At 39.9% G+C, this 27,165-nt stretch overlaps 1 protein-coding gene across 3 annotated transcripts in view; it reads left to right on the top strand.

The window, feature by feature from the left end:
* The first annotated feature begins 1,722 nt into the window (after positions 1 to 1,722).
* The window catches only part of fnbp1l (formin binding protein 1-like), a 45,472-nt gene continuing 20,029 nt past the window's right edge, over positions 1,723 to 27,165 (top strand). For all 3 annotated transcript variants that reach the window (XM_041040970.1, XM_041040971.1, XM_041040969.1), the window contains exons 1-4: positions 1,723 to 1,850; positions 24,046 to 24,161; positions 25,240 to 25,290; positions 26,042 to 26,189. In XM_041040970.1, the coding sequence (XP_040896904.1) occupies positions 1,827 to 1,850; positions 24,046 to 24,161; positions 25,240 to 25,290; positions 26,042 to 26,189 (339 nt within the window). In that variant the 5' untranslated portion in view covers positions 1,723 to 1,826. The remainder of the gene's footprint in view (positions 1,851 to 24,045; positions 24,162 to 25,239; positions 25,291 to 26,041; positions 26,190 to 27,165) is intronic.

Raw genomic sequence — 27,165 nt, 5'->3', positions numbered from 1 at the left:
TTTCTACTATATTTCAGAGGTTATTGTTTATTTCACTGGTTATTTTTATGTTGTGATTTTTATGTATAACAATGCATCATAACATAATCTACTGATTTCCACCACTCATATACTGTACATGACTGGCCACTATGATGCACCATGTGCAATATAGTATTCTATTCATTCAAGTTTACAATTGTAATGATAGATTCTGGCCGCTAGAGTGCGCTGTCCATTCACCAACTCATGAATTAGGCTGTTCTGTCCTGTGCTGTCCTGTTCAAAGATTATTTATTGTTCCACAAATAATTTGAAGCATTTAAAACACAAAATACACTGACTCTCAGCTTGAGTGCTTTTAGCGTGTGGTTTGATCTGGATAAACTTTAGATATTTTATAGGAATATATTTAGATTAGAAGGAGGTATTTGGAACATTTCCATACATGCTACTGGCTTAAAGTGAGTGTACATTATTACATATTCTCCGCCTCCCTGATTATTCTAGGAGCGGTCAAAAGACTGTTTAACGGTACAAACAGTGCAGACTTCTGAATCATTCTGCTGTCTAATCTTAAATAACACAACTAACTCATAAACGATTTAAATGATAAAAAGAAATCCAGAGAACACAGCCTAGACAGCCTATAAGATCATAAATGATCTACATCTAGAAAAACTTTCATATTCAGGAAGTATCACAAGAATAAAATATCCTTGAGTGTGAGTTTCTGCTGTTCACGAGTCACATGTATTTATTTGTCTGGCTGGTTTCATAATCAGTCAAGTGGCATGAAACAGGCTCACATTTTATTCTGATTGTCGTGTAACATCAACACTTTCACCATCATGCTTTTTACACTATGTTATGTAAGGAGATAAATGTGCAATGACAGAATAATAGACTATAAAACTGATTTTAATTAAAATTGATAAAATACATTGATGTGAAATAAGACGATCAGTCCCACTGAAAAAAGGATTACCTCATATTCTGATTTTCCAGTGGCAGTCCTTTGGTCCTCTGAACGCTTATTTATCTATTGATTTATTTAACAGTGGCAGCACATTTTAATGCACATTGCTGTAAATGTGCAACAGTTAGCCAAAAGCCTATTTTTCATGTTTAGTCCTTGGATAAATGTAAATCACCCTAAAAACAGAATATAAGATGACTATTAAAATTAGAAAGTTGTTGATATCATTTAAAAACATGCAGAGAAACAACAAAAAGGGAAGAGAATACTGACAATAGAAATATGGACTAAAGAAGACAAAATTGTATGTCATTAAGAGACACTACTAATAAGACATAAAAAGCATATATTGTAAATATAATACCTAAATCACTCTGGTACAATAAAAGCAAAGCCACAGTAAAGGACCTGCTAATTAACCATTTCTTTAAATTACCTCTAACTATATGTGTCCAGTTCTCTAAATGTGTTGGGATAAAAACATTTAATTAAAGGTATTTATTAAATTACTAATAAATAAAATGGCAGTGTCTTTACTTGCCTTTTTAAGATTTTTAATTGATTTACAGGTCTTAGGCTACTCACATTTTTTTTTTACTGCAGTTTGTACTCTGTTTCATCCATTTCTTTATTCCTGGTTTGTCTAAAGTCTAAAACCATTTGGATGACCACTAACAGGAAAGGTATTTAGGGCCTCTGTGGTCCAGGGCCCCCGGTTTGGGCGGCCCTGTTGGTTCGGGAGAAGGAGGAGGAGTGTTTGTCGGCAGACAATCAGTCAGGAGGACCAGAGTCCCAGCGGCAGTTTTGGAGACTCTGAGCGGGGAAAAACTGTGTCCAATACGGGAGAACTCAGAAGGGGGAATCCGACATGAGTTGGGGAACGGAGCTCTGGGTATGTTAAAACTCTTTGAACTGTGTTTTTGTCCAGCTGTTCGGCTTGTTTGCTTCGTGTTTTTGACACGGACAACACGTCGACTTTTGGGAAATCGAGTGGAAGAAAGGTGCCGTGTTACCTTTTTAGCGGCTAACGTTAACGCTAGCCGGCTGGCTGCACGGTTAGCCGGCGAGGCTAAAGGCTAAAGCTAATCCGCGGTGCACCTTAACGGCTGTGACAGCGGCGGAACAATAGACAAGAAAGCCTGCAGACTCTCAGTCGGGGGCACGGCAGCAGGGGCAACGGGGGGAGTCACACTGCCTTCTCCGCACGGTTACATGTCAACTGTAATCATATTTAAGCTGTCGATTTGATGCTTTTGTTTGACTGGCAAGTTATGAAGTTGCATCTTGTCGGGTTTTGTGTGTGTGTGTGTGTGTCACACCCTGTTTCAAAGAGAAGCTGGCAGGGATTCCCGATAGCAGGGTGGAGAAACGGTGTGGGATCCGGGGGTAGAGATCACCGTCCTGCGTCCTTTCCTTAAAATCAACCTTAACTTGACATCTATTTGTTTCATTAACTGATAGTCTTGACGTGTCTCTTTGTTGCCAGTTGTCCAGTCTTTTGTCTTAACCTCCATGTGATTAGAGGCGACACATGCTCATATTAACCGAATCAGCCGATATGTAATACACCCAGCCTTTCGAGCTAATAAAACTCAACCAGTGGTTAAAGTCAGACATAATAGATTTTAATTCCTAAGTTACTCAAACATGAGCTAATGTCGCTCTTTGCCATGCACAGTAGATATCAGAGTGAGTGAATCTCCTTTTGCATCGGCCCCTTGTCTCAGATATGTTATTATAATGTGGTTTAATTGTTTGCCGCAGCATTGGTTTGATTTAGTAAACATCCGTTCAGATTTGAGTTATAAGTGACAGTGGTGAGCGCCAGCCTCTGTTTTTGGGGTGTTGGCCATCACAAGCTGCTGTAACCAGAGAGGCAACCAGCAGCATCCCCCCTGTGTGTGTGTGTGTGTGTGTGTGTGTGTGTGTGTGCGTGCATAGCCAGTGTGTGAAGAAGGGAGTACTTCACCTCCCTGAGATGAAACTCCTCCAGCTGACCTCAGTGGTTATTATCTGCATTTTAAAATAAGCTTTTCTTTTTTTTGCTTGCTCAGCCATCAGATGTCACACGACCATGCCGCTGCAGACAAAGACATAACTGTTTGCTTGTGTGTGATTCAGAAGGATTGGGAAGTAGTGTACATATGAACACAGATGGGATTTGTCAAGATTTGTGTGTTTTTTTGACTCACCGTCTCCCCCCTTTTTCTTTATTTCTGAGTACAAAATATGGAGATAGGGTGCAGTCATTGGTGTCAGCTCGTGTTCCCAATGAGACAGATGGAGAGACTGGCTAGTGAAGATGGGTTTAATACTGACAAAGACATTCAGATTTACTTAATACCTACTTTTGAGCCTCTTTAAGATATGAACGTGGACTCAGTCTCAACTAATCGAATAATCGACTAATTGTTTCAGTTCTCTGTTTTGTTTTTTTTTTAAGTGTTGGGTTTACGTGTGCCCTTCGGTTTACTGAGTAGAAAGAACATGCATGTTATGTTTTTTTCACAGTGTTGAAAGTTCTGTATTTAAGTTTTATTGATTTTTTTTCTTCATCACATTCAATTTCAATTCAGGTTTTAAGACACGAAAGAAACCCTGATAGAGAAAATTCAAGTTTATGGAAAATTTATATGAGGTTTTAACAGTTAGTAAGAACAAAAAGTTCAACAACTGGGTTGAAATTCAACATCGGGATTTTAAAAGGTCCAAAACGAATGTAGTAAATCCACCATCAGAAATCCAATAAAATAAGTCCAAGGAATGACTTCATGAACGGAAAATGGTGAACTAAAATTCAAAGTGTTGGAATTTTCCATTACTTGCTCGTTGAACAATTTTAGCTCATCTCTTTAGTGTCTTTTCGTCAGTATTGTAGTAAAGCAAAGCAGGCTATGATCTGCCGAGTGTAGACGCTGCCTGACGGACCGTCATAATCCCTTGAGTCCACTGATGAGATTAATGTGCTGGCTGTCTGATGTCAGATTACACATGATTGGCCATCTGATGTCAGATTACAGATTATCGCCCAGAAGATAAGATGTAAAACTGTTGACTGGCTGTTTTACATATGACTGCCTATCTAATGTCAGTTGGTATACATCATTGTCTTGTCTAATTTCATGTTACACCTGAATAAATCAGAACATAGGTTTAATTTCCTGTATCTTACACATAATTTAACTGTGTATCTGCTCTTATTCAATTAAGGCTGCAACTAATGATTATTTTCATTATGGATTAATCAGACAGTAATTGATTACTCTTGATTACTCTATAATCTGTTTGGTCTATAAAATGTTAGCAAACAGTGAAAAAGGCCCATCGCAACTTCCCAGAACCCAAGCTGATGTCTTTAAATTGCCAACATTTTGTGGATTGTGAAACCCTTAAAGCTAAGCCACATCTACTAGCAGTCCTGTATAATGGGGCTTTCTCCCTGCTTTATTAGAATTTTTTCAAATAAAAAAGATTAGAAGAGAATCAAAGAGAAAAAAATGTACTCCAGGTGTTTAAGTCCACGTTTGGAATCTTTACAGTACAGTATCATATCAATGAAAAAGTATATAGCTCTTAACATAACAGAAGCATGTTCAATATAGCTTGGCGCCTTTGCTTTTGCCCTGAGTTTTGGCTCTAACCCAGGTCTTTGAGATATTACAAAGCAAGCGAGGAACATCCTATTACCGCGCTGGCTTCCTGCCCTCCGAGACTCACACATAAAGTAGGAAGTGTTTGTCTGAATTAAAGCTCTGTCTGCTTTTTGTGTGTGCGCTTAGTGCCAGGATGCTGCCATGCTGTGCTCTGGTCTGTCTGCTTGAGGTGAGCCGGAGGCCAGCAGAGTGGAGCAGCCAAGTCTGACTGAAGCATAAGAGAGTGACAGGCGGCCGTCTCTACCGATTGGACAGACTGAAAGACAAGGATAAGGGGATAGAGGATGGAAAGGTGGAGGGAAGAGGACAGGCTTTAAACAGCCGGCTAGACTTTAGATTTCTCTTTGAAGTCTGTCGGCTGTTAAATAGAAAGGAGACTGTAGACCAATTGTGGAAAGTCAGATTCAGAGCAGTGAGCAGGTTTTTACTTTCTTCCAAATCGAGGGGTCACAGGAGTTTGCTTTTCTTTCCTTCATGTGTTGTGTGGTTTTGGAAAAGGCTTACTACTGTGTTCCCCCAGGTGTCCTGTGGAGGTGTGGATGCAGTACAGGGGTACTGGGGTTATTTGTGAATCATTTGATACTTGAAGCAAGAGGATTGTCTGTATTCTTGCCATTGGGTTTCTATCAGACTCAGACTAGTTATCCCCACTCTTGTCTGTGATATTTATAGACAGTAGCCTACAGTGTATCAGTACTTTACTGTAGGGTAGCATCTGTGCTGCTTTCAAACTGTGTTGTCTTACTTCATCAGAATATCATCTCAAATATGTTTGAAGACTTGCCAGTATATTGAATATCAAAGATACAGTGGCAGTGATTTAAATTTCAAAGTGCCCTCTGTGTGTCCAATTAGGTCTCCTGAAGACATCTTTGTAGTGCTAACCACCATCAACATTTTATTAATCAATAACTGACAACAACAGTGATAACTAATTGCTAGTTTAAGTAATGCACCAAGCAAAAATATCATACATTCACTGCTTTTAGATTCTCAAATGTGATACATTTTTATTTATGATAACGATATTTATTAGTTAAAAAAAAAAAATCCAACAATAGATCTTCCAAAAGTCCGTCCTTTGAAAAAACATGACCACGTAACATAACAAAACAATTTTGATATGGGCCTCGGTAATCACGAAACTAATCAGTAGGTTTATCAGTACCGTACTCGTACTGTGATGTTTTCCAATGTGGAGAGAACAGAGAAAATGTTAAAGCTCTTTTTGTTGTGTATCTGTGGCAGTGGAAGCTCTAATGAGAGGGTTCCTGTTAGTAGGGCAGTACCCTGGTTCTTAGCAGGTCACAGCAGGAGCGAATGAAGTCATGTTGAAGCTGAGGGCACCGGCCTGCACATGACAAGCTGTTATACCCGGTCTAGCCAAGCTTGTCAACACATTGTGTGTGTGTGTGTGTGGAGGAGGAAGGTGTTTTTGGAGGTGTGAGTTAGAGAACATGTCGTTTTCAGGCCTGGATGTGTGAGAATGATAGCTGAAGCCCACCTTACTTTGTTTATGTCCAGTGTGTGAGGGTGGATGTCTTCCTTAATTAACAAAATTGTGCTAACACAAACCTCCAGGAGCCTGGGAGGAAGATAAGCTAGAGATTAAAGAAGGGGGCGTGAGAGGAGGATGGAGGAGAAGATAGCCCATAAAGACGAAGGGAGGGAGGAGGTTTCATGATAGGAGCGGAGGGAGATACTTTCATCGGGTGGGAGGAGGTGAGTTGATAGAGGCAGATGTAGTGAAAGACGAGTAGAGTTTACGGATATAATGGATTAGATGAAACTTTAATGATCCCAGTGGGGTCATTGGCTGCTGCAGCAGTAGGCAGTGACAGGATACATCAAGAATGAATGGGCTGTCAGTCAGATTAGAGCGAAATGAGTTTATATAAACAGACCCAAACATTAACAGAATGTGCTGAATGGCAGCACAAACCTTTTTGTCAACCTTCTTCTTTTTGTAAATCTCCTTTCTCTCAAATCTCATTTTGTCTAAGCAGGCATGCCTATAATAATGAAGATTTGTTGTTCCTCAATTTTGACAGCATGTTGATGTTTGAAGCCTTGGTTTAGGTTATTTTGGTTAGCAGCTTTTACATGAATAATGTCAGATGGGCTTTTAGTGCTGTGCAGTGTCAGTTGACTAAATTAAAGGCCCTAAGCCAAGGGTGTCTTGGCTTACTCACACAGGCAATTTGCCTGAAAAATAGGCAGTGCTGCTGTTTTTGAATTTTAGGAGGGTCACAGTCTCCTCATCGCTCCACACAGATCCGATGTTTTCCTACGTCTTTCATTCTGGGGAAGTTGTACTAACACACCCGCGCAAACACACGCACAAACACTGAGTTGTTGCCTTCGTCCTCTTGGCGTTTTTTCAGAGTCTGTCCCCACTGCTCCTCTCCTCTCCCCCTCTCTTCCTTCCTCTCATCCTCCCATCACCTCCCTCTGGATGTGATCACAGCTGTATCCACCCAGCCAGCTGTCTGGCAGTCCAGCCCCTCTTGCACTCAGACACCATCACACCTGTGTGACTTACAGATGAGTGCTTTGACCCTGGATAAACCTGTTTTCCATGTGTATAAATGGGACAGCATGTTATGTGACCCGTCTTGGTGACCCCTCTCTCAATCAGTGCTCGTTGTTGGTATGATGCTGCTTTTCTTTGGTATGAGAGGGCGTCTAACCTGTAGGATGACTTTTTGGACTCTGACTTGTACAGTACCCAGATGGTTACTCTTGATCACAGTTGGTGCCATAAAATGTACAAAGCATCTGGTGGAAGTGCTGGTTCCATTTTGAGAAATAGAGTAAATGAGGTCTGGCCTATTGTTAGATATTTTATATTCTTGTGGTTGATATCTTTGTATTTTTAGCTATTGGTTCCTTGTGTTTCCTCATACCAAGTCATAAAGATAAATTATTATTATTTTATCTATTTTTGCACCATCAGTGTTTATTATGTTTTTTTTTTTTTTCCAGGAAGTAAAAACTGAATCATCAGAGACAGAAACAGCTCCAGACCTCTCAGAGTCATGACTGGTCTAGATGCAGGGTTTTGGTCAGAGCTGCAGCTGCGTTCAGTGTTGTGTCGTCTTCCAGGAGTCCGTCTGTCAACTGTTTATTAGTCAGTTTCTTTATTAGCCAGTGGATAAAATTGCAGGTTTTTGGACACGTGGAAAATTGGACGTTGCTGGGAACTTTCCTGGTGAATTTTCCCTAGACCTCCAACCCAGTCATTTTACGCTAAACCTCTGCCGGATGGTTGGCTGCTGTCAGATGCCTACTCGTGTGACATGCTCTCACACAGTAGTATACTTTCTATACTGATGACTTTACCTTTTCTTAACTATGTAGATTAATTTTGTCACCAAGTAGTTTTGAAATATTTTAGGAGTACATGGTCACAATATAAGACAATTTAAATGTTATAGTAGTGTTTGTAGTGTGGTATCCAGGAGAGCCTTTAATCTGTGGTGGGGAATGATGTGAACGGTGCTGGTAATTTTCCCCCGTTTTATGATGATAGAAAACGATCATTTGATTAATCGAGAAAATAATCAGCAGATTAATCAATAATGAAGTAGTTACAGTAGTTCCCCCATCACTGGAAGCTGTTTTGTTTCCAGCTGGAAGAAGATCCTGACCACTTTAGGTTTACAGTTACAGGGCAGCTCAGAAAATATTCCAGTGATAGAGAAGGGAAAAAGTGGAGAGAACCAGCAAACAACTCACTGAATATGCACAACACCTTCTAGTAAATACCACGCCTTACCAGCAGTAAGGCAGTGAGGCTATTCAATATGATAAATATTCACTATGATTCTTTTCTTTCCCTTGGCAAATTCCTAAAACATCAGTGAGATTATTGTTTTCATCATAAACGTTCAACAAGAGCTATTACTGGTGACTTGGAAGCAAGATGTCCTCCAGCTGATGTCTTTTGGTTGCTGTGTACTAAACATATCAGCTGCTAAACCTGCTCACCTCTGCTGCACTGATGCTATCTGCTCGGGGGACGGACACCAGACCAAATTACTTAGTGACATACAGGCTCAAACTCAAAACACCAGCTGACTGGCAGATAGACACAGGAGCAACATAAAGACATTTACTCTGGGCCTCTGATTATCAGTTTAGCTCCCTGAGATCTCGTTCCCTGTCTCTACAGTACCATTACTTCCCTTAGCTACCAATGTTAGTGGACGGAAAATAAATCAAGCATGAATGAATCAAGCACCTTTTTGTCCTCTGTTTGTGTGTGTGTCTGTTCATGTGAGAAACGACCAGTGGGCGTGTGTTTGTCATGTGAAGATAAACCATTTGCTCTTCTTATCCCATTGTAGAGTTGATAATTGCCCCTCTCCCTTCCTCTCAATCCTTATGCCAATACTCTTCATCTCCTCCTCTTCATCACCTCGACCAACCCTCCCTTTTCTCCCTCGGAATCGAGCAGAATTCTCCATCACAGACACATTTAGAGAAGGGTTTCCCACAGGCCAAGATAAACTGGGAAGCATTTTTAAGATGGCTTAATGTCACAGAGCCTGAAATACATTTTTAGTGATGTGGAGCTGCTGTTTGAGAGTTTTCTCCCAGGGGCCACATATGGGAAGATTTTTTTTTTGTTTTGTTTTTTTATTGAGTTAAACTGGACATAATAGTGGTTAAAGTGAAACTTTTATAACAGAGATAATAGAAAAATATGGTCAACTCTCTGCTGCTTGGTTGAAGATGTATGTGAAGCATCACTTTCTTAGAATGTCTAGTTTCTTTACAGCAAAATCCATATTTGAACTGAGAGTATTTGCTACTTTTTGTTGTAATATATTATTGTAAACTATTTTTTTCTGGCTTTTGAACTGTCCGTCATTTAAAGTTGTGATGGGCATTGTTTTGACAGTTTCTTGACATAGACTTAGCAATTAATCGTAAAAATAATCAACACATTAATCAATAATGAGAATAATTGTTAGCTTTTAGAAGAATAATTGTAGCTGCATGTTAACTAGCCCCACATGGGATCATGACCTCCAGGTTCAGAAACTCTAAGGGTATTTTGACTTTGGATTTACTGGAGCCATCTCAAGGGTTTGTGGAGGTCCCCACCCCCTTGTGCTGATGTAGCTCTTGGCATTGTGCACAGGCAATGCAAAAGCAACTTTACGACACGGCCTTATCAGTCAGGGGAGTCTATTTGTGGTGCATTTTTCTGCTGTTGTGGTCAATAAGTGTATGTATAGAAAACAATGGCTTTTGGCAGGAATTTGCAAGAATGCACATACCATCAATACAGACATCATGTGTAGAAAGTGTATACACTGTACATGGGACAAGCCTAACTAGGACAGCCCCACCCCCTCTGCTCTCACTCGTCTCCCGTCTTTCCTCCCTCTGTCTCCCTCCCTGTCCGACGTACAGCCTGTTTGCATACAAGGAGACGATGTTAATTCTAGCAACAGAAGAGTTTTCCCAGGGTGTTTATCTGGCCTATAAAACTTCTCTGTGTGGCTCATTTGCACACACGCTCACTTGCTGCTCTGCATGGAGGGTTGCTGGTTACCTAGGTAACCTGTTCATGAAGTGCACAGTGTACCCCCCTGGTTACCACGGGTACCCCAGACCATAATATGTCAGGTAGTCAGAGTAGAGGATAAAGGGTTTTAGTACACAGAGCAGCAGGCTGATTGTGAGCTGGTTTGGTGTCAGTCAGAAACGAGCAAACACATGGAGATGGTTTTTGAGATAAAGAATTTGTTGACCTTTTCTTTGGAAAATGGGAAACATATTTTCAAAGTCTTTTTTTTTTATCCCTACTGTCAGCCATGTATAAATTGCTAAGACTTGAGATTTGAGACAATGAGATGGCAATAGTAGCCTCAAATGGGAATCCGATTCCTACAGCATTCGCATTTGTGAACCAATTTAAACCCACTTTGTGACCGACTATTGTCTCCCTAAGCAGTCTTTAACAAACATCACTTTGTGTCTGCGCTCACCATTGTTCATTTAAGCCCCCTTGGTGTTAACAAATTACTAGTCATGAGGACGCAACAGAAACATGGCTGTAAGACATATAGTTGCCGATGAAGTGCTACAGTAAAATCAACAGCAGCAGTAAATGATATTAATGCTATCTGAGGCTGTAATACTAGCTAGAAATAATACTCGCAACCATAGAAACTGTTGTAATAAACTTTATTGTAGCATCACAGTAAAGTTTACATTTTTGGACTTTAAGAAATTGTTTGAACATCTATCAGATGGATTGTAATGAAGTTACAGGTATACATAGTGGCTAGAAGATGCAAAGGGGCATCTGTACACTTGCCTAAAGATAGTTTGTTAGAGATAAACAACTGTTTTCATATTTATGAAGATATTAAGAAGTGCACCTTTTTGTTGTTTCTGAGGACCAGCAGAATGATGACTGTGTCAGTCAGTAAACTAGCTAGATAACAGTCGAGTACTGATCAGTGCAAGTGGATTGTAAATAATAGTGACATCTTTCACTTCCACTTTTAAGTTCCACCTTTGAATGGAATAATTAGAATTATGAATTAGGTTAATGTCAACTTCAGTTATTTGGTCAGATTTTTTTTTTTTTTTAAGATAGAGTTGTTTTTTTTTTACTGACTTCAAAATAGTAGTTGTTCTCAGTTCTCTGCCTTTAAACATGCAAAGAAGGGGAAAAAATGAAAACACTCATGTAGCCTGTGCACAGATTTTCTGTCAGCACGTCACATGATAAAGGCAGCCATGCTCAGTTGCTCCCTGCAGGAAGTAAAAGGGCATTTCTCTGAATCTTCATGCTTATTTATACCGTGGTAAAGACTTATCTGAGGAGATGTTTCCACTGAATGCAAGCACTTATTGAGTTGACATAAGCTATTTAAAGGGAATTTCCACTGGATATAAGGGAACATTGTAGGGAATATTCTAATGACAACACCATCTGAGACACTGTTTGGAGGGATGAAGGAACACTCTTATAGAGGGGAACAAAAAGATTTCACTCTAGATTTATATGGTATACAGGCATTTGTAAAGTGTCTACTGAAAACTTACTGTATCTGAGATTCTATTAACTAAAAAGATAAGGTAAGATAAGATAAGGCAAATATGCCTAATGGCATTCTTGCTATGTGTTAGGTGAAACGATTGATGGCAGTCTCATATCTGAAGCTACAGTCAGCAGCAGGTTAGTTTCATCAGCAGCACAGCATTTGATGACATTGCCTTGGCCTTCTTGGACCTCTTCAGGAAACTAATGGGTGTTTTTTTTTTACAGTTTTTTTATGTTTTATAGACAAAACAACTAATCAATTAATTGGCAAAACAATTGGCAGATTAATTGTCAGCTGCAGCCCTAATCATAATACTGAAATCTGCACCTCTAAATATCACTAAATATTTTGTTTAGTTTATTTAATCAACATAACTTGTCATTTTTACACTTTTTTTGGTCGGTGGTGTTGAATGGACTAAAGCTGATGTGATGTATTTGTTTAAAAATAGTGCCAGCTCTCAGCACCCAAACCAAGCGTCATAGCCCAAAGTCAGCCACACTAACCAACATTGCGAAGAGACGGTGTCATGGTCAACGCACTCACATGGCTGGGAGCCTCACGCTAAACCCCGACTGTGATTATGGCACTCGAGTCAGCGGTTAGATACATCAGGGATCCTGTGGCTTTTCTTCTGAGATGAATGAGCTGTTTGTGTTTGTGTATATGCAGGCATGCACATGTGGTCTGATGACACAGCCCAATGGACTGTTGAACAGATACAGTAATCATCACATCCTGTTCTTTCATATTGGATGCACACAGGGACCTCTGTGGTTAATAATGTGGACAACCACTGAGACTGATTGTGCTAGAATTAGCTGTGTGTGCCTGTGTCTGTGTGCGTTGCCACCCAGCCCAGTCATTGCTCCATCCCAGAACTGGGATCAATTGGATCTCATTCCAGGTTGCAAAATACCCAAATTTGCTCATCTCCAATGCTAATAAATCCATTTTTGAGCCCTTTGTCTCTCCTTGAAAAAAACTCATCACTTTGTCTGCGAGTGGGCTTTGTGATTTTGTAGTTGTAGAATACAGAGAGGGAACTCAATTCTATATTTTAAGCCTGTTAACTTATTTGTTGTTAATTTGGGACCGCCAGTATTTGAAACAAGTACTGGCTTGAACTGAACTGATGTCATCCTGAAACACATCTGGCCACTTACATACTCAGCCTGAGGACTGTTCAATAAAACCACCCCTCACAGTTCTGTCCTTAAGAACAGCGTTTCCTCTGTTGCACCCTTTTAGGATCAGATAGTGACCCAGGAAATCCGCTGAGCGACCTTCAGTGTCAAGGGGTTGACCCCACAAAATGACCCTGGTCAAGATCAGGGATGAGACAAGGAGGGTCAGACCTGGGGTGAGGCAAGCTAATGGGTCCTGATCAAAGTCACTGTCTGACATTTACAAATAAAGCTGGGAGGGAGTATGTGGGAGTATTCAGTATAATAACTTGGAAAGAGCTAACAGCAATCATTTGAAACATAACCCAGTGCTCACAGTCTTTACTAATGATATAAACAGAGCATCTCTGAGACAATGGATAACATTTTGTCATACAAAAATGAAGACTTTAACTGTGTTGAACCTGAAGCTGCCACGTAGAACTGGATTCATCTTTTTCATATTGAAGGATGAATTGTGAATTCCCAAATGCAGTTTAGGTGTATATTTGTAGCTTGTGATCCGAGGTGGAGGTCTCATTCAGGCATTCATATTGTGCTAATTTCTTGTATTGTTGAGCTGTTCCAGTTTATTGTTGGAATAAACAGGCATTGTTTTTTTAAATACACACATTGTTTGGTATTAAATTTTGGTGTGCTCACTCCTGGCACCCATGTGCAAAAATTGGCAAATATAAACAACACAGTATGATAATATTTTGCAGCTAAAATCTGTGTAGACTTTGAGAGGACTCATAGCTCTCAGATTTCACTGACTTGCAGTTTAAGTTTGGAGGTCACTGTTGGCTCTCTGGATAATTTTGTTCACTTTTGATCTTTGGACAGAGACATTTGTATTTGAGTCTGTGGATTTGTTGGCTTGGTTGAGGCTATTAGAGAATATTTTTCTTGCAAGAGAGAGTTAGACTGTGCTGAGCTGCTGAACTAAGCAGTTTCACTTGACCAACAACATGTTTACCATACAACAGACTATTCAACCAAGTGAGTTCAGGGCCAATGTACTGTCACTTTGCAAAGTAGAGAGATCAGCAGCTTTACTTCTCCTCTTCTCTGAAGAACTAATATAATTTGACTAATAATTTGCCACCAAGCATCATCATGTCATCCTGCTACTTTTCAGCTGATGTAAAAGAATGTGCCATGTTAAAACGGTCATGAGACAAGTATGTGTTGGTGACATGTTTAAGTGTAAGAAAAAAAAAAGTCTTGTATCTTAAGCTTGCAAAGGCATGGTCATATCTGGATCAGATTATTATATCTGTCCAAATGCCCAATCGACTGTCTCTTTTTTTTCTGTCATTCTCTCCTGTCTAACCAGTCTGTTAGGGTGTGTATGTGAAGCTGTGAGGAAGCAAGACAATAGAGGGGATCAGGTTGCTATGAAACCTGACTAGCTAGCCACAGACAGGAGTGCCCAGGTGTGTGCATGTGTGTGTGTATGTTTTACAAACAGGTATTAAATATAGAATGGCCTGGAGTCAAACCCTTGGTTTTGGGAATGGATGTCAGTGGGCTTTTATTGCCTCACCAGCCATTTATGCTTCCTGCAAATCCTTGAAAGACTTAACATGATTTACACATCATGATTATCTTGACTAAAAGCCATAATACCTCTGATATGATTAAATGTTGCATCATGAGCCTGACACATTGCAGGCGATGTCTGCTCTGCTCCATTAATTTCCATTGGAATGAATATGAGGGTGCCCATACCTGTGAATCCTGTTGTCCAAACCTGCATAAGATTCTTGATGTTGTGGAATTTAATGCCGGTGCGCATTTACTTAAATGTCTTGGCTCACGATATATACAACATAATAGAGTAGACCAATAGACAAAGGTTATACTGGTGGATCAATGAAATAGCTGTTCAGTGCTGAGTAATTGCCAGTGTACAATGTGAACATGTCAAGTACACTTAAGAAGCAACTGTCAACTTGATGAGTGAAATGTCAACAAAGGTATTCTTTTTATGTATTTCATTCTATTGCTGATTTAGACATAAAAAGATGTTAGGGCTAAGGGTAAAGAGGAAATAATGAATGAAGCACATTAGCCTAATTGTATAGAATTGTTTATTGTTCTGTTTGTATGAAACACAGACAGGGGGAGAGATGGTGGGACAACGTGTGTGCATGGCTGGCTGCAGCAACAGAGTGTTTATTGTGGTAAAGGAGGTCAGATGATGGTGTCACTGTCAACACATGACACACATATGTGCCCTCTGTCTTTCTGCATGTGTGTCTCACTGCTCTGCTCTCTCTTCTTGCAGACCTGGTACCTTTCTTTCCAGTCAGGAAAGAACTAGTTACGCATTGACTAACATGTGACTGTCACTGATTTATGGTTGAGTTGTTAATGTGGAGAAGGAATTAACTGCCACTAATGTAGTGTTTTTTTTTGTTTAGATATAAAAAGAAATTTAAATACAGATTAGTTATCCAATAATTTAGGTTGATGAACTACATTTTCTCATAAGGCAGCATTTGCTTGCATGAATCCTGTGGAGATAATAGGCCCTCTGTAATAGTTATTTAGTGGAACAGAGTGCTACTATGGCCTTATTGGCTTAATGTTTGACTGACCTGTCTCCGACACAGACACCTCAGACACCTCCTGTCTTATCTGTGTTCATTTAAAGCTGGCCGACTAGCTTAAGAAAACTGCCCCACAGACTATTTCAGACTAAAACCCAAAGATTTTTTTTTTTAGTGATACAAGGTCAGAATAAAAACATGAAATCCTCACATCCAAGAAGCTGAAACAATTTTTGCTTGCTGAAAGCTCTAAAAAGGTTAATCAGCCACTAAAATACTTACCAATCAATTTCCTTTCAACAAATTAATTAATTGTTCCAGCTCCAGACCAAAAGGACATAGATTTTTATTTTCTCAAAATACAGACCAGAAAATAAACCTTCTTTTCTGTTGTTAGCATGTGTGCCATTTCTGTTTAAGGGGAAACATTGGAGTTGACCGTCGCTGACATTTTCGGCCAACATCTGTTACAACTTCCCAGTTGCCAATCATTGTTTCAGTGTTGAGACTGATGCAGCGTCTGTGTTTAAGGTATTTATTAGCAGTTGCAATGCTTTTTCCGTCTGCGTTCTTTTTGAGTTTTAGGAAAGAGTTTTGATGTTTTCCCCGAGCTGTGTTTGCTCTCACACAATGAGCGCAGGTTCCTGTTAAATTGCCTCCTGGGACAGTGATTGGACAAAGTGTTTGACTGGTCCACCCACTGAGAAACATGAAAGCATACATTCCAATGGAGAGTCTGTCAAGAGAGATTATTATAACACATGATTTTCAGAGGTGATACGATATCATAGCTTTGACTTGGTTCAAATACAAGGTATTCATGGCTGTGATCTGAAACAGATGAATAGTTTTCCTCTTCAACCACTTCAGCTGTTGAGGTAAAATCAATGCACTTTGTTTAAGATAATTATTCAACCCACCAGTAAACAATATGCAGACTGGAAAAACAAAATCTACAGCTATTGCATAACAGGAAGAAACGCCCATTTATGCAACTGAACCATTTGGACCAATGTAAACAATAGGAGGAGTATGTTTGATGCACTGATGAATATGAATGGAGCCAGACATGGATTTATAGTGTGACCGTCTGCAGGAGTGAAGCCGCTCACTGACTCAGAGCTGACTGTGATCACCCTCTGATTCTAATCCCATGAAATGATGTATAATTTGGTCAGCTATGAATCACATATTTCCTCTGCAGTTTGTGTTGATAGCCAGATTGGTGTGTGTTGGTGTAGGGCTGCAGTCATGCAGTAGTTTGTTTCCACAGGGAAAAGACTGCACTGTGAAAATAGATCCTGCAAGGCAAAACAAACAAGAGTGATAAAGGTGTGATGTGTGTGTATGTGTGTGTTTACACGGCGTAGATAAACTAGTGTAAACAGCTAATTGAAACTGATCTTAACACTGATGGAATTCAATTACCAACACTGCTGCAAACATGGGCCGTGTCAGGTTGAGAGCCAGATAGCAGGATTTACCAGTTATAAAATAGGCAATCAGCACTTTTAAAAGCTAAATGAGACATGTAACTGAGCTCCAAAGACGTTAAATATTTTAGGTTGCAAGTGCAACACCACAGAATAGAAGTAAAGTAATGTATTATATTTAGGGCTGCAACTAATGATTATTTTCATTATTGATTAAGCTATTTATTTTTGTTGGTTTTGTTTTTTAATAATCAACTAACCCTTTAGTCTATAAAATATTGGAAAATTGTGAATAAATAATGTGTGTCAATATTTCTTCAAACCCAAAATCATGTCTACAAAAATACAAACACATAACGTTTACAGTGTTATTACTGAGAGGAAAGTAGTTAATACTCACCTTTGAGAAGCTGAAATAAGAGAATGTTCTGCATTTTTGCTCGATGATTGACTATACAACTTTTTGCAGATTCATCTTTTGTTGGTCAGATAATCTTGGAATGCTTTGGATGATTAGTTTTTCACCAGAAAATTACTCAGCAGCTTAGCCCAATTTAAGTTTTAATTCAGGTGAGAAGATGGTCTAAATCTGGACTTGTACATTATAACTTCTGCTCTGTTGGTTTTACACGAGGAAACTGCATAAGAGACAAAGTGAAGCAATGTGAAGAGCTGCTTGTGCTTGAGTAGTTCAGGCGTTTATCAAACCCTCCAACACACAGAATTAGACTAATGGGACGGAAGGGCACTCTGTTGAAAGCTCTCTGGGGGATTGGTGATGAAAACACAATAACATTAAAAACCTGCAGTAGAGGGTTTATAAACCAGCTGAAGAAGCTGGCTGTTCCTCCTGCCTGCAGAGGGGTGGGGGGGGGGTGAAGTCGTCAGTGTGCCAGTGCTCCTGTCTGTTTTGCCCATAGATGGCAATTGGAGACTTTTCAACACAACAACCTTTTAGCAACAAATCCAAGTCTATTCAAATCCAGATGCTCTCGGCAAGTAATAAGCAAAGCATGTACGTGTGTGTCTGTAATCTACACAGGTATATAAACTATGTGTTCTTACCTCCTGGTGCTTTGGCCTCTACTCACAGTTCAAATAGTTGCAGGCTGACTCTTTCAACTGTGACTAAAATTGTTTGTCTGACCAACAGTCCAAAGCCTGAACGTACTACCTTTTGTTGAATTTTCCAAAAGTATAAATACGATATATACTTTGTTAAAAGTATAAATGCTATATAATCCTTTTTAGACTGTGAAAAAATGAGTGCGGCGTTGGCGTAGTTTGGGTTTGAGTGCATAATGTGAAAATGTATGTGTACATTGATGATTTTCCTCCTCACTGTTTATACTTTGCTTACTCTCCTTTTGCAAATCAATGAGCATGACTGCCTTATAGTAATATTATCTTTATATATGACCTTTGCATTAATATGATGAAGCCCTGAACAAGCCAAAAACATACATCCCTGTTTACAAATTGCATCCATTTTCCAGAAAAAGTGTTATTCCGCAATATATATTGATGTTGTGATATGAAATTAAACTGAAAGAGAAGGGCAGAATGCTTCCCCCAGAAAAAAATCATAGATCGACTTTAAAATACAGACGTTGCTTCAGGATTTTATTTATCTGATCTAACTGAATCATTAAGAATTGAATCTAATCGAATCAAAATTAATTCAATCTGGACTTTGTGAACCCAAATCAAATCGAATTGGGAGATCAGTGCTGATATCCAGCCCTGCTGGTTAGGGCAGGTAATATTAAAACCACCCCCAGCTGCCCCAGAGAAATAGATTGCATCCGAACGGGGGGGCGTTAGAGCAAATGAATGTTCATCACACAGTCAGGCCTCTTCTCCTGTCCAATTTTCTTCCTACTTTCCTCTTGTTTTTCTTACCTCCTCTCTCAAAATCTCTCTCCAAATGCCAGTCTTCTCCTCCCTCACACTCTCTTCAACCTCCAGCACAGACACACAGACACACAGACACACACACACACACACACACACAAAGCCTGTCTCCTCTCCCCCATCACATTCTTGGAAGAGATCTTTCTTTTTTTTTTCTGGTTGTTTTCGAGGAAGACGAACACAGACAGAGTAAACACACATACACACAGTGCAGACTGAGCCTGGGGGTCTTCAGGCTGATGCCAGTGTTTCAGACAACTTGACATTTCCCACCCAGTCTGTGCCATGTGTGCACTGGTGTGTGTGTCTCTCTCTCTCTCTCTCTCTGTGTGTGTGTGTGTGTGTGTGTGTGTGTGTGTGTGTGTGTGTGTGTGTGTGTGTGTGTGTGTGTGTGTGTGTGTGTGCGTGTGTGTGCGCGTGTGTGTGCGTGTGTGTGCGTGTGTGTGCGCGTGTGTGTGCGTGTGTGTGCGTGTGTGTGCGTGTGTGTGCGTGTGTGTGCGCGCACGCGCGCACTCTGCTCTGGAATGCCACAGTGTGTAATTAGTCTATTGTCCCAGCAGCAGTTTCTATGCTAATTAACCTTGCCTTCTTTCATGGAATGCAACCAGGCTGTCTGCCTCTCTGATTGGCTGGGGAGGGGCCGTCTAGCCATCTGATTGGTTATCAGGGAGTTTCCACAGCAGAACCTATACACAGTCTTCAGCCCTCATTGTTTGGGAGCTAAATGACTAATTTATTCTCTCACCCTGTGATGGAAGCTCATTAACACAGCGCAGCGGCTTTGTCAGTGGGAAAGGCACCAGAAACAGACCTGTGACCCATTTTTTGTTTTTCAGTCTGGGCAGGAAACAATTTTTTTTTTGCCCACCAGCTACAGTGGCATGTGACCAATTAGGCATGTGCCATCAAAAAAAATGTGTCATTATAATGGCCATAAGCAGTGTACAAACCAACAATATCAATCAATAAATTATTGATTTTACATTTGAAAAAAAATTACCTTTAATTACTGTTACAATTGTTATTCATACTGCTTTTGCTACTGTGACATGTCAAAATATTTTATGTGTGCAGAATATATATACCATTATTCAGTATTTATTATAACATATAACACTTCAGTTATCATCTCAATAATAAAATGTATTTTTATACTATAAGTGTGTTGGTATTATAGTTCAGTAGTTTCTATTTGTACATTTGTTTCCTCAGTTTGGTACACAGTGTACAGTTACCCAGATGCAGTGTGATGGAAGGCCTGGTGTTATTGTTTTGTTTGTGAAGGCATCCCTTCCTGTGATTGTGACAATTATGTGGCAGGATGTTATTGCTGCTGATAACATGGCTATTGCTGCACCTTTCTCTAGCTAATCAGAGATCACCTGACATGAGGCCTGTTATTTTTGAATCTGTGATGGTGGGAATGGTGGGAGATGGTGCTGCACCCAAACGTGTAGCTGGATTGTATTCGGCACTTCTGTTAGTAGTGCAAGTTTCTTTATTAAGCTCATATTTGGGTGTGGACTCTGGTCAATGAACAACCGAGTGAGCCAAGTAATTAAGCATAGTTTTGTTTTATTAACTGCAAAAACTCGATCCACAGAAGTATTTCACCAGGCGTATTTGACCATGCTGAAAGCTACATTTTGGACCAAGAGTGCGTGATTTATTGAGGTGGAAACCAAATTTAGTAATCTGTAGGCCTGCTTGTCTGCTCAACTCACATGTGGGTTGATTATATGGGAATATAATGGACAGTTTTCGTATCAGCAGTAACTGCAGTCCTTGGTGTTTCATGGTAGAGTGGGCGATTTGAATGCCAGAGAAAATAAGATACTGGATTCTCTGAATGGAAAGTGTCAGTTACAATGCAGGTGCTGCAGCAGTGTGGGTTACTGAGTACGAACCAGATTGTAGCTCCTAGATTCAGTCAGCTATGCTGTAACCCTCATCATCATTCTTGTCCTCCTACTGTTCTCCCTACGAGCTGGGAGACCCAGAGCCCAAAGATGTTGTCATTTCCCCAGTGAGCCAGTCTCTGCTCAGCTTCCCACAAACTACAGGATGAGCTCATACTCTATTACTTATTCATAGACACCGTCACACAAGCTGACGCAACCACAGACACGCTGGCTATAAGGACGTGGACAGGCATGTATGCAGACAAGGCTGGTAACAGGCAGGCGGGTAGGCATTTAGGTGACCGGTGTGGCAGGAAGCAGATAATGACAGAACAAAAACAGGCCATTTTTGTGTGAGATCCTGCAGAGCAGCTGCTTATCTCTGTTGCTGCTGCACATCTTGCCTGCATCTTTTTGGACTAAATCTAGGCACTGCTAAAATAAAATAAAATAAAATAAACCAAACATTTTTCTAGAATTGCTTATCAGCTTACCCCTACCAACAAGTAGTTAGTACTCTTCACACACACCCTCCATATACACAATTAGATGACTAGAGTTTAAAAGCACAATGCTGCTCAGCAGTGCCTCCCTAAAAACCTCCCTGCAGCCTTTGTGTTTGAAGAAAACGATAAGTGAACAAACAGGGAGGTCAGCTGTCTCGCACCGTCTCGTATTTCCCATGGCGACCCTTATTTGCTGTTGACACACACAGAAAGGCAGAGAGAAGCATACAGAGTGGTAGCCAGGGCAGCACACGTGATGGATATCTTGATTTCAACATCCACAGTTAAGAAGAATAGGATGCTGGCTTATCTCCACCTGTAGATTGTCCTGTGGTAACTGTGAACTTTCTTTAGTCCAAAGCAGTCAACATGCAGGCACTAATGTACCATATGTGTGTCGCCATTCTGACTTAACCTGAGATCCATTTGTGTAGCTTGTTTTCTGCGACTTTATTTCAATTCCTGATTATTACTGAAAGTGTTCTTGTCTCTTGGTGGGCGGCAGTGGCATGAAGATCAACACGTGGGCTTGAAACTGAGAAGATGCAAATTTGATCTCAGGGTTAAAAGGAAAATGAGCACCACCTGCCCCTCCCATATTACCACCACTGTGGTGTTCTCAAACAAAGCACTTAGACAACCAGCAACTGCTGCAGTGGGCGACAGATAAGATTGTGTTTGTGCTGGGCAGGTTCCAGGTGTGAATGTCTCTGAGTGTTAACCTGAGTGCTGCTGAAAAAGAGCTGTTGTGTGTGGTGAACCTGCCCTGAAAGAATCGTTTTACCCCAGTTCGCTACAAATTAGTAAGCAAGTTATTTTACAAAGCGTACAGCTTTGCATGAGACAGACAGTTGATATTAGTGCACTATGATTGGCGTGTTTTATTATGTATTTTATTACATTGTCATTGTGTAGTGATGCTGTTGTGAACAGGGATCATTGGATTTATCCAAATATATCTCCCTCGAATCCATCATTGTTTTTAGTAGATAACAGTCACATTCATTAACTATATGGATTTTGCTGTGTGAAATGCCCCGTTGCTCTTGTAATAATGCAATAATAAATGAAATTTGTCATGTATTAGATATTAACAGTGGTTGTTTGAGGTGAGGTAGCTCACCTCTGCTAATAAATACTGCAGGAAACCCTAAAACTTAAACACTTTGCCTTAGAAATGTTGTTGCTCAGCAACAAAATGTCATATGGTCGGTGTCCTTGAATGAACCAATATGGAGTTTACAGAACAGTACTTGCTGGCAACTGCATTAACATGCAGTGATAACATAACTTTGACCAAAAGTTAAAATGTTATCTCAGGCAAAGCGCAAGTCTCTGCCTGGCAATTTTTATTTCATCCAGTAATATGGTCATTTGCTTTGGAAAATGGTTCACAGTATTTGAAGTTAGTAGGATAAAACCCAACAGATACACTTTATATAAAAGTTGCATCTTGAAACTTAGAGTAATAAATGAAAGGAGTGGTAAATCCGTAATTCTGACCCTTAATTCTAAACGACATCAAATTCTGCCCAGAAAGAAAAACCAAACATGGTGGAAGAAGGGTGGAGATTGTTTGTTGTCTGTACAAATAGACATCTGACAACAAATCAGCCGCTATAATCCCCTGTGTGTGTGTGTTCAGGGAGCTGTAAATGATTGTTTTTTTCCAGTCAAACAGAGCCATTGTTGCCAGTCTATCTATGCTGAAGACACAAACAATCTGACACCAGCAGGGTGGAGATGTGTTGTTGACATAATGTATAACTGATTCACTTAATCGTCATTTCATAAAGATATCAACAAATTTGAATTTAAATATTAATAATAGAAATCTAAATTACTGGAAAATCTAACCACAATGCCACTTAAGCCCCACTGAAATCGTAATGCATTACATGGGGAGGTGGGGAATAAAATGTTCACTGTGCTCCTCCATAGTTTAATTCAGCTTTCCAGATAACATTTTAACCATAGGGAAATTACAGGATATGCTCTGTCATAGACATTCATAGGACAGGAGGATCAGCTAGTTCACAGACAAACAGTAGGTAATTGCAGCTGTAATGACCCACGTGTGCACTTTGAACAGGATGGAAATCACTCACCAGCACAGGTAATGTTAAAATCACCACACCTCCCCTGGAGGAATCAGTCCATTCTGAATGGGGCTTTAGACTGGGTTTGAAGTCTGATGAAGGAATGAAGGAGGGGTGAGAGAGGGGAGGACAGGATAACAAAGTGGAGAGGGAAAAACTAGTTTTCATTTCAGTTCGCTCATTTTTTTCCGTCTTTTGGCATTCGTGTGATTTGAAGAGATCGTGAACTGTATTGGGGAAGCTCATTTTCCATCTTGGCACTATTTTATCCTCATATTTATTTTGCTGTAATTTTGGCCGTTTGTGATGTTAGAAAAGCATGAGGTGAATGTGATGCAGCAGTTTGATTTATACATGCGTGGATTCAAATCTGGAATGGAGTATGGGACATGCAGTATGTGTGGCGGAAAACCCTTTTACCGCTGAGTCACTGGCAGGAGAACATATGTATTTTATTTGTGTGAATAAATCCAGAGTTATATTCAGGCAGACAGACTGCTGACTCATGTAACCCTGATGTCTAATCCAGTTTTCCATCCAGCTGTCACGCCTACCTCCACCTCCATTTTACTTTTTTTTTCATTCATTTTCACTCTTTGCTAAATCCAACCAACTGTTGTTTTGAATCTGAAAAACGTGTTTCTGTGATGTGTTTTTTTTTGTCGTTCAGCCAATTGAAACGTGTTCATATCAATTAAAACTCCTCCATCTTTTTCTCTTTCGCCTTTCCTTCCCTGCTCTCTTCCTCTGCCCTCCACATTTTTTCATCCCCTCTTTCCATCTTCAGGACCAGTTTGAAAATCTGGACAAACACACTCAGTGGGGGATCGATTTTCTGGAGCGCTACGCAAAGTTTGTCAAGGAGAGGCTGGACATTGAGCAAAACTACGCCAAGCAGCTACGGTACATGCACACACCTACACAAATGATACGCATGGGCAGGAAATGCCCAACAAAGCTTTCACAGTACAGCTAAGGGTGATCGTTTTAAGGCCAGTATCAAGCTTTCTTAAAATAATGCTCCTCATTTTTTTTGTTAAACCTGACCAGTCATAACATGCTGCATTTCACGTCTTGAGTGACATACGTGTGTGATTGGGATGGACTTCCACATGACAGCACCAACAGCAAATGTTTACATGCTGTGTGTAAATGTGCTTTTATGAATGAAAGTGATTCTCAGACCATTCGTTTACTCATGGTGAAGGTGGATATGACCTGCTGCCGATGATAACTGGCCAAAGCTGCTGCAGACACTTGCACCCTTGCACACAAATAGATAAAGAAAGGACTGGATTTTGATCAGCTTTTTCTTTTCAGCCAATGTCAGTCTTTTAAAAATGCCTGGATTGGCCCCAATACCGATCTTTAGGATTTGCTTGGAACATCCCTACGAAACATTGAAAATGTTGAAATAAAGGTGTCTAGTCATGTATTTATTTGTCGTTAATCCAGTGTTGAGATGCTTGTTGAAACAACTCAACAAGCACAAATGCACACACACACACACACACACACACACACACTGCTGCAGGTCTGAAGAATGATCAAAGATGCAACTCTTTGTCTATGTGTTACAGTGTGCATGTTTTTACAGTACATGTGGTTCACACAATAAATCTGGCACAGAGGCTCCATCTATTATCATTTATAACATGAGAACTCACATTCACTGACACACACACACACACACATTTTCACACACATACATACTCTGGTCTCTTGTTAAATCATTTACTTGCTGCTTTACTGCACTCAGTATTTTAAGAGCCTGAAGGAATGGACAGGCAGAGACTTTGATGTTTAAATCTTTGATTCATCTTTAATAATACACCGAAATCCTCTGTCTTTCTCTGTGGGTCTGTGTGTGTGCATGTCTGTCTGACTGCCTTCCTCTTTTGTCTGTTTACCTGTCTCTCTACCATGCTTAAAATATCAGTGTTTTTAACCTCTACGCCTGCTTGTCTCTCTTTTCTTTCAGGAACTTGGTGAAGAAATACTGTCCAAAACGCTCTAAGGATGAAGAGCCGAGGTGAGTGGAGTCAACAGATTTGTTCTGTTTCGCCCGAGTCTTTCTGCTTTTATTTACTTCTTGGATGTCTGCAGACTGTAAGGGCAGAAAAGGCCTGCTAGACACTGTTATTTTTTTTCTTTCCAATGATGGAAATAATGTTTGACACTGGGTTTTTGATGTGGTTTCACAAATTCTTTCTGTCTGCAAATTTACCAATTTACGAGTTTAATTGGTCTTGTGACAAAAGTGCACCAAGGAATGTTTCAGGCAACTCAGGAAACTTTATTTTTAACAGCACATTTCATACACCACAATAAGTCGGTGCCCTTTGCTTTTACTAATATTGTATAAAACAGGAGAGGACAAAGATAAAAAAAAAACATGTACATAAAGAGGAAAATAAAGTTAAGAGAAAAGAGGAAGACAGAAAAGAGAGCTTTGCATTATAGGTTGCATCACAGCTTCAGTTATTCTTTACCTGCTTCATGTGCAAAATATTCACGTTCAAATGCATCATGCTATATATATATATGTGTATAATATATATATGTATAATATATATACATATGTATATATCTCACATTATAGATCATGCATAGTTTGTTCAAATAATACAATATATAATAGATTTCAGTGTGTCATTTAGCCTCCTGTCCTACTTGGACTCTTAAAAATGACACTGCATGGCAGCAGATACATGTGGCAGCAGACCAAAGAGGAAGCATGTGCAGTGTTAAAAACACGTGTTTCATGTGTGTCTGTTGTGCAGGTTCACATCATGTCTGTCGTTCTACTCCATTCTGAATGAACTCAACGACTATGCTGGTCAGAGGGAGGTGGTGGCAGAGGAGATGACTCACAAGGTGTATGGAGAGCTGATGAGGTACAGCCAAGACCTCAAAGCTGAAAGGAAGCACGTGAGTACTCTAACAAGTTCCTACTTCACTGTTCTCTGAATATTTTCCAATAAAAGTCACACAAAAAGTTTATTGTCAGTGCATCTATTGATAACTAAGACCACACACCCCAGAAAACCTGTTGCTTCCTGTCATAAAATGGATGTGGCTGTCTTCCCTCTGTATCCTATGTCGCCTAATATGCATTTATTTTCTGTTTGGCTTTACTGAAGAGGATGGATATGTTGGATGTGATGTTAACCATCTGTCTTTTACTTCACCCACCATCTGCTGATGCTATAAAGTGAAAATCTGAGATGCACATGCTTTGGAGGAAGAGTTCCCTCCTCTTGTTTTGTGCTTGTTTTGGGCTGCTGGTGTTGGTTTTAAGATGGACAGTTTGCTATTTCGCAAGGTACTGAGCCTTGCTTGTTAAAGAAATGCAAATTCAATTTAATAGTTGTTTAATAGTGCCATCTGAACTGTGTCAATGACCCAAACCTCTGCGTAGGACCAGAATTAGGATTTTACCCTTCATGGAATACCTCTTCCATACAGTGGCATATTCTTTTGTTTTGTTATTGCTTGCCACATGATAGTATTTTTTTTTTCTCACTTATTTGGTAATTGATTTCAAGTAATTCAAGTATTTGTTAACTATGTTTGCTCCCAGTCCAGAGAACTTTTTTCTTTAGTTAGTAAGAAATTTTAAGCAAAAGCCGTGGTGGAAGGTGTGACATTTAATAAAAACAATCATATATTTGAAAAAAAAGCAGGTGGAGTTTGCTCAGTCGTCATGGAGCTGAATTGTTGTACTTTAGTCAGTAGCTGTCATGATTTCATTACATCCATAGCACCTGTGTTAGCTTAAAAGTTAAGCCGTTTGACAAAATCCCAACTCAAGGTCCACTTACCAGCCTTTTCTGGACTTTTGACCACATCACATGGTCGTCATCAGCACATATCTACAGATTTGTCTCCATGACAACTGAGCAGA

The sequence above is a fragment of the Toxotes jaculatrix genome, chromosome 6 (genome assembly GCF_017976425.1).
Source record: "Toxotes jaculatrix isolate fToxJac2 chromosome 6, fToxJac2.pri, whole genome shotgun sequence".
NCBI lineage: Eukaryota > Metazoa > Chordata > Actinopteri > Toxotidae > Toxotes > Toxotes jaculatrix.
Note: the sequence above shows the minus strand (reverse complement) of the source record. Positions and strands in the feature narration are given on the sequence as shown.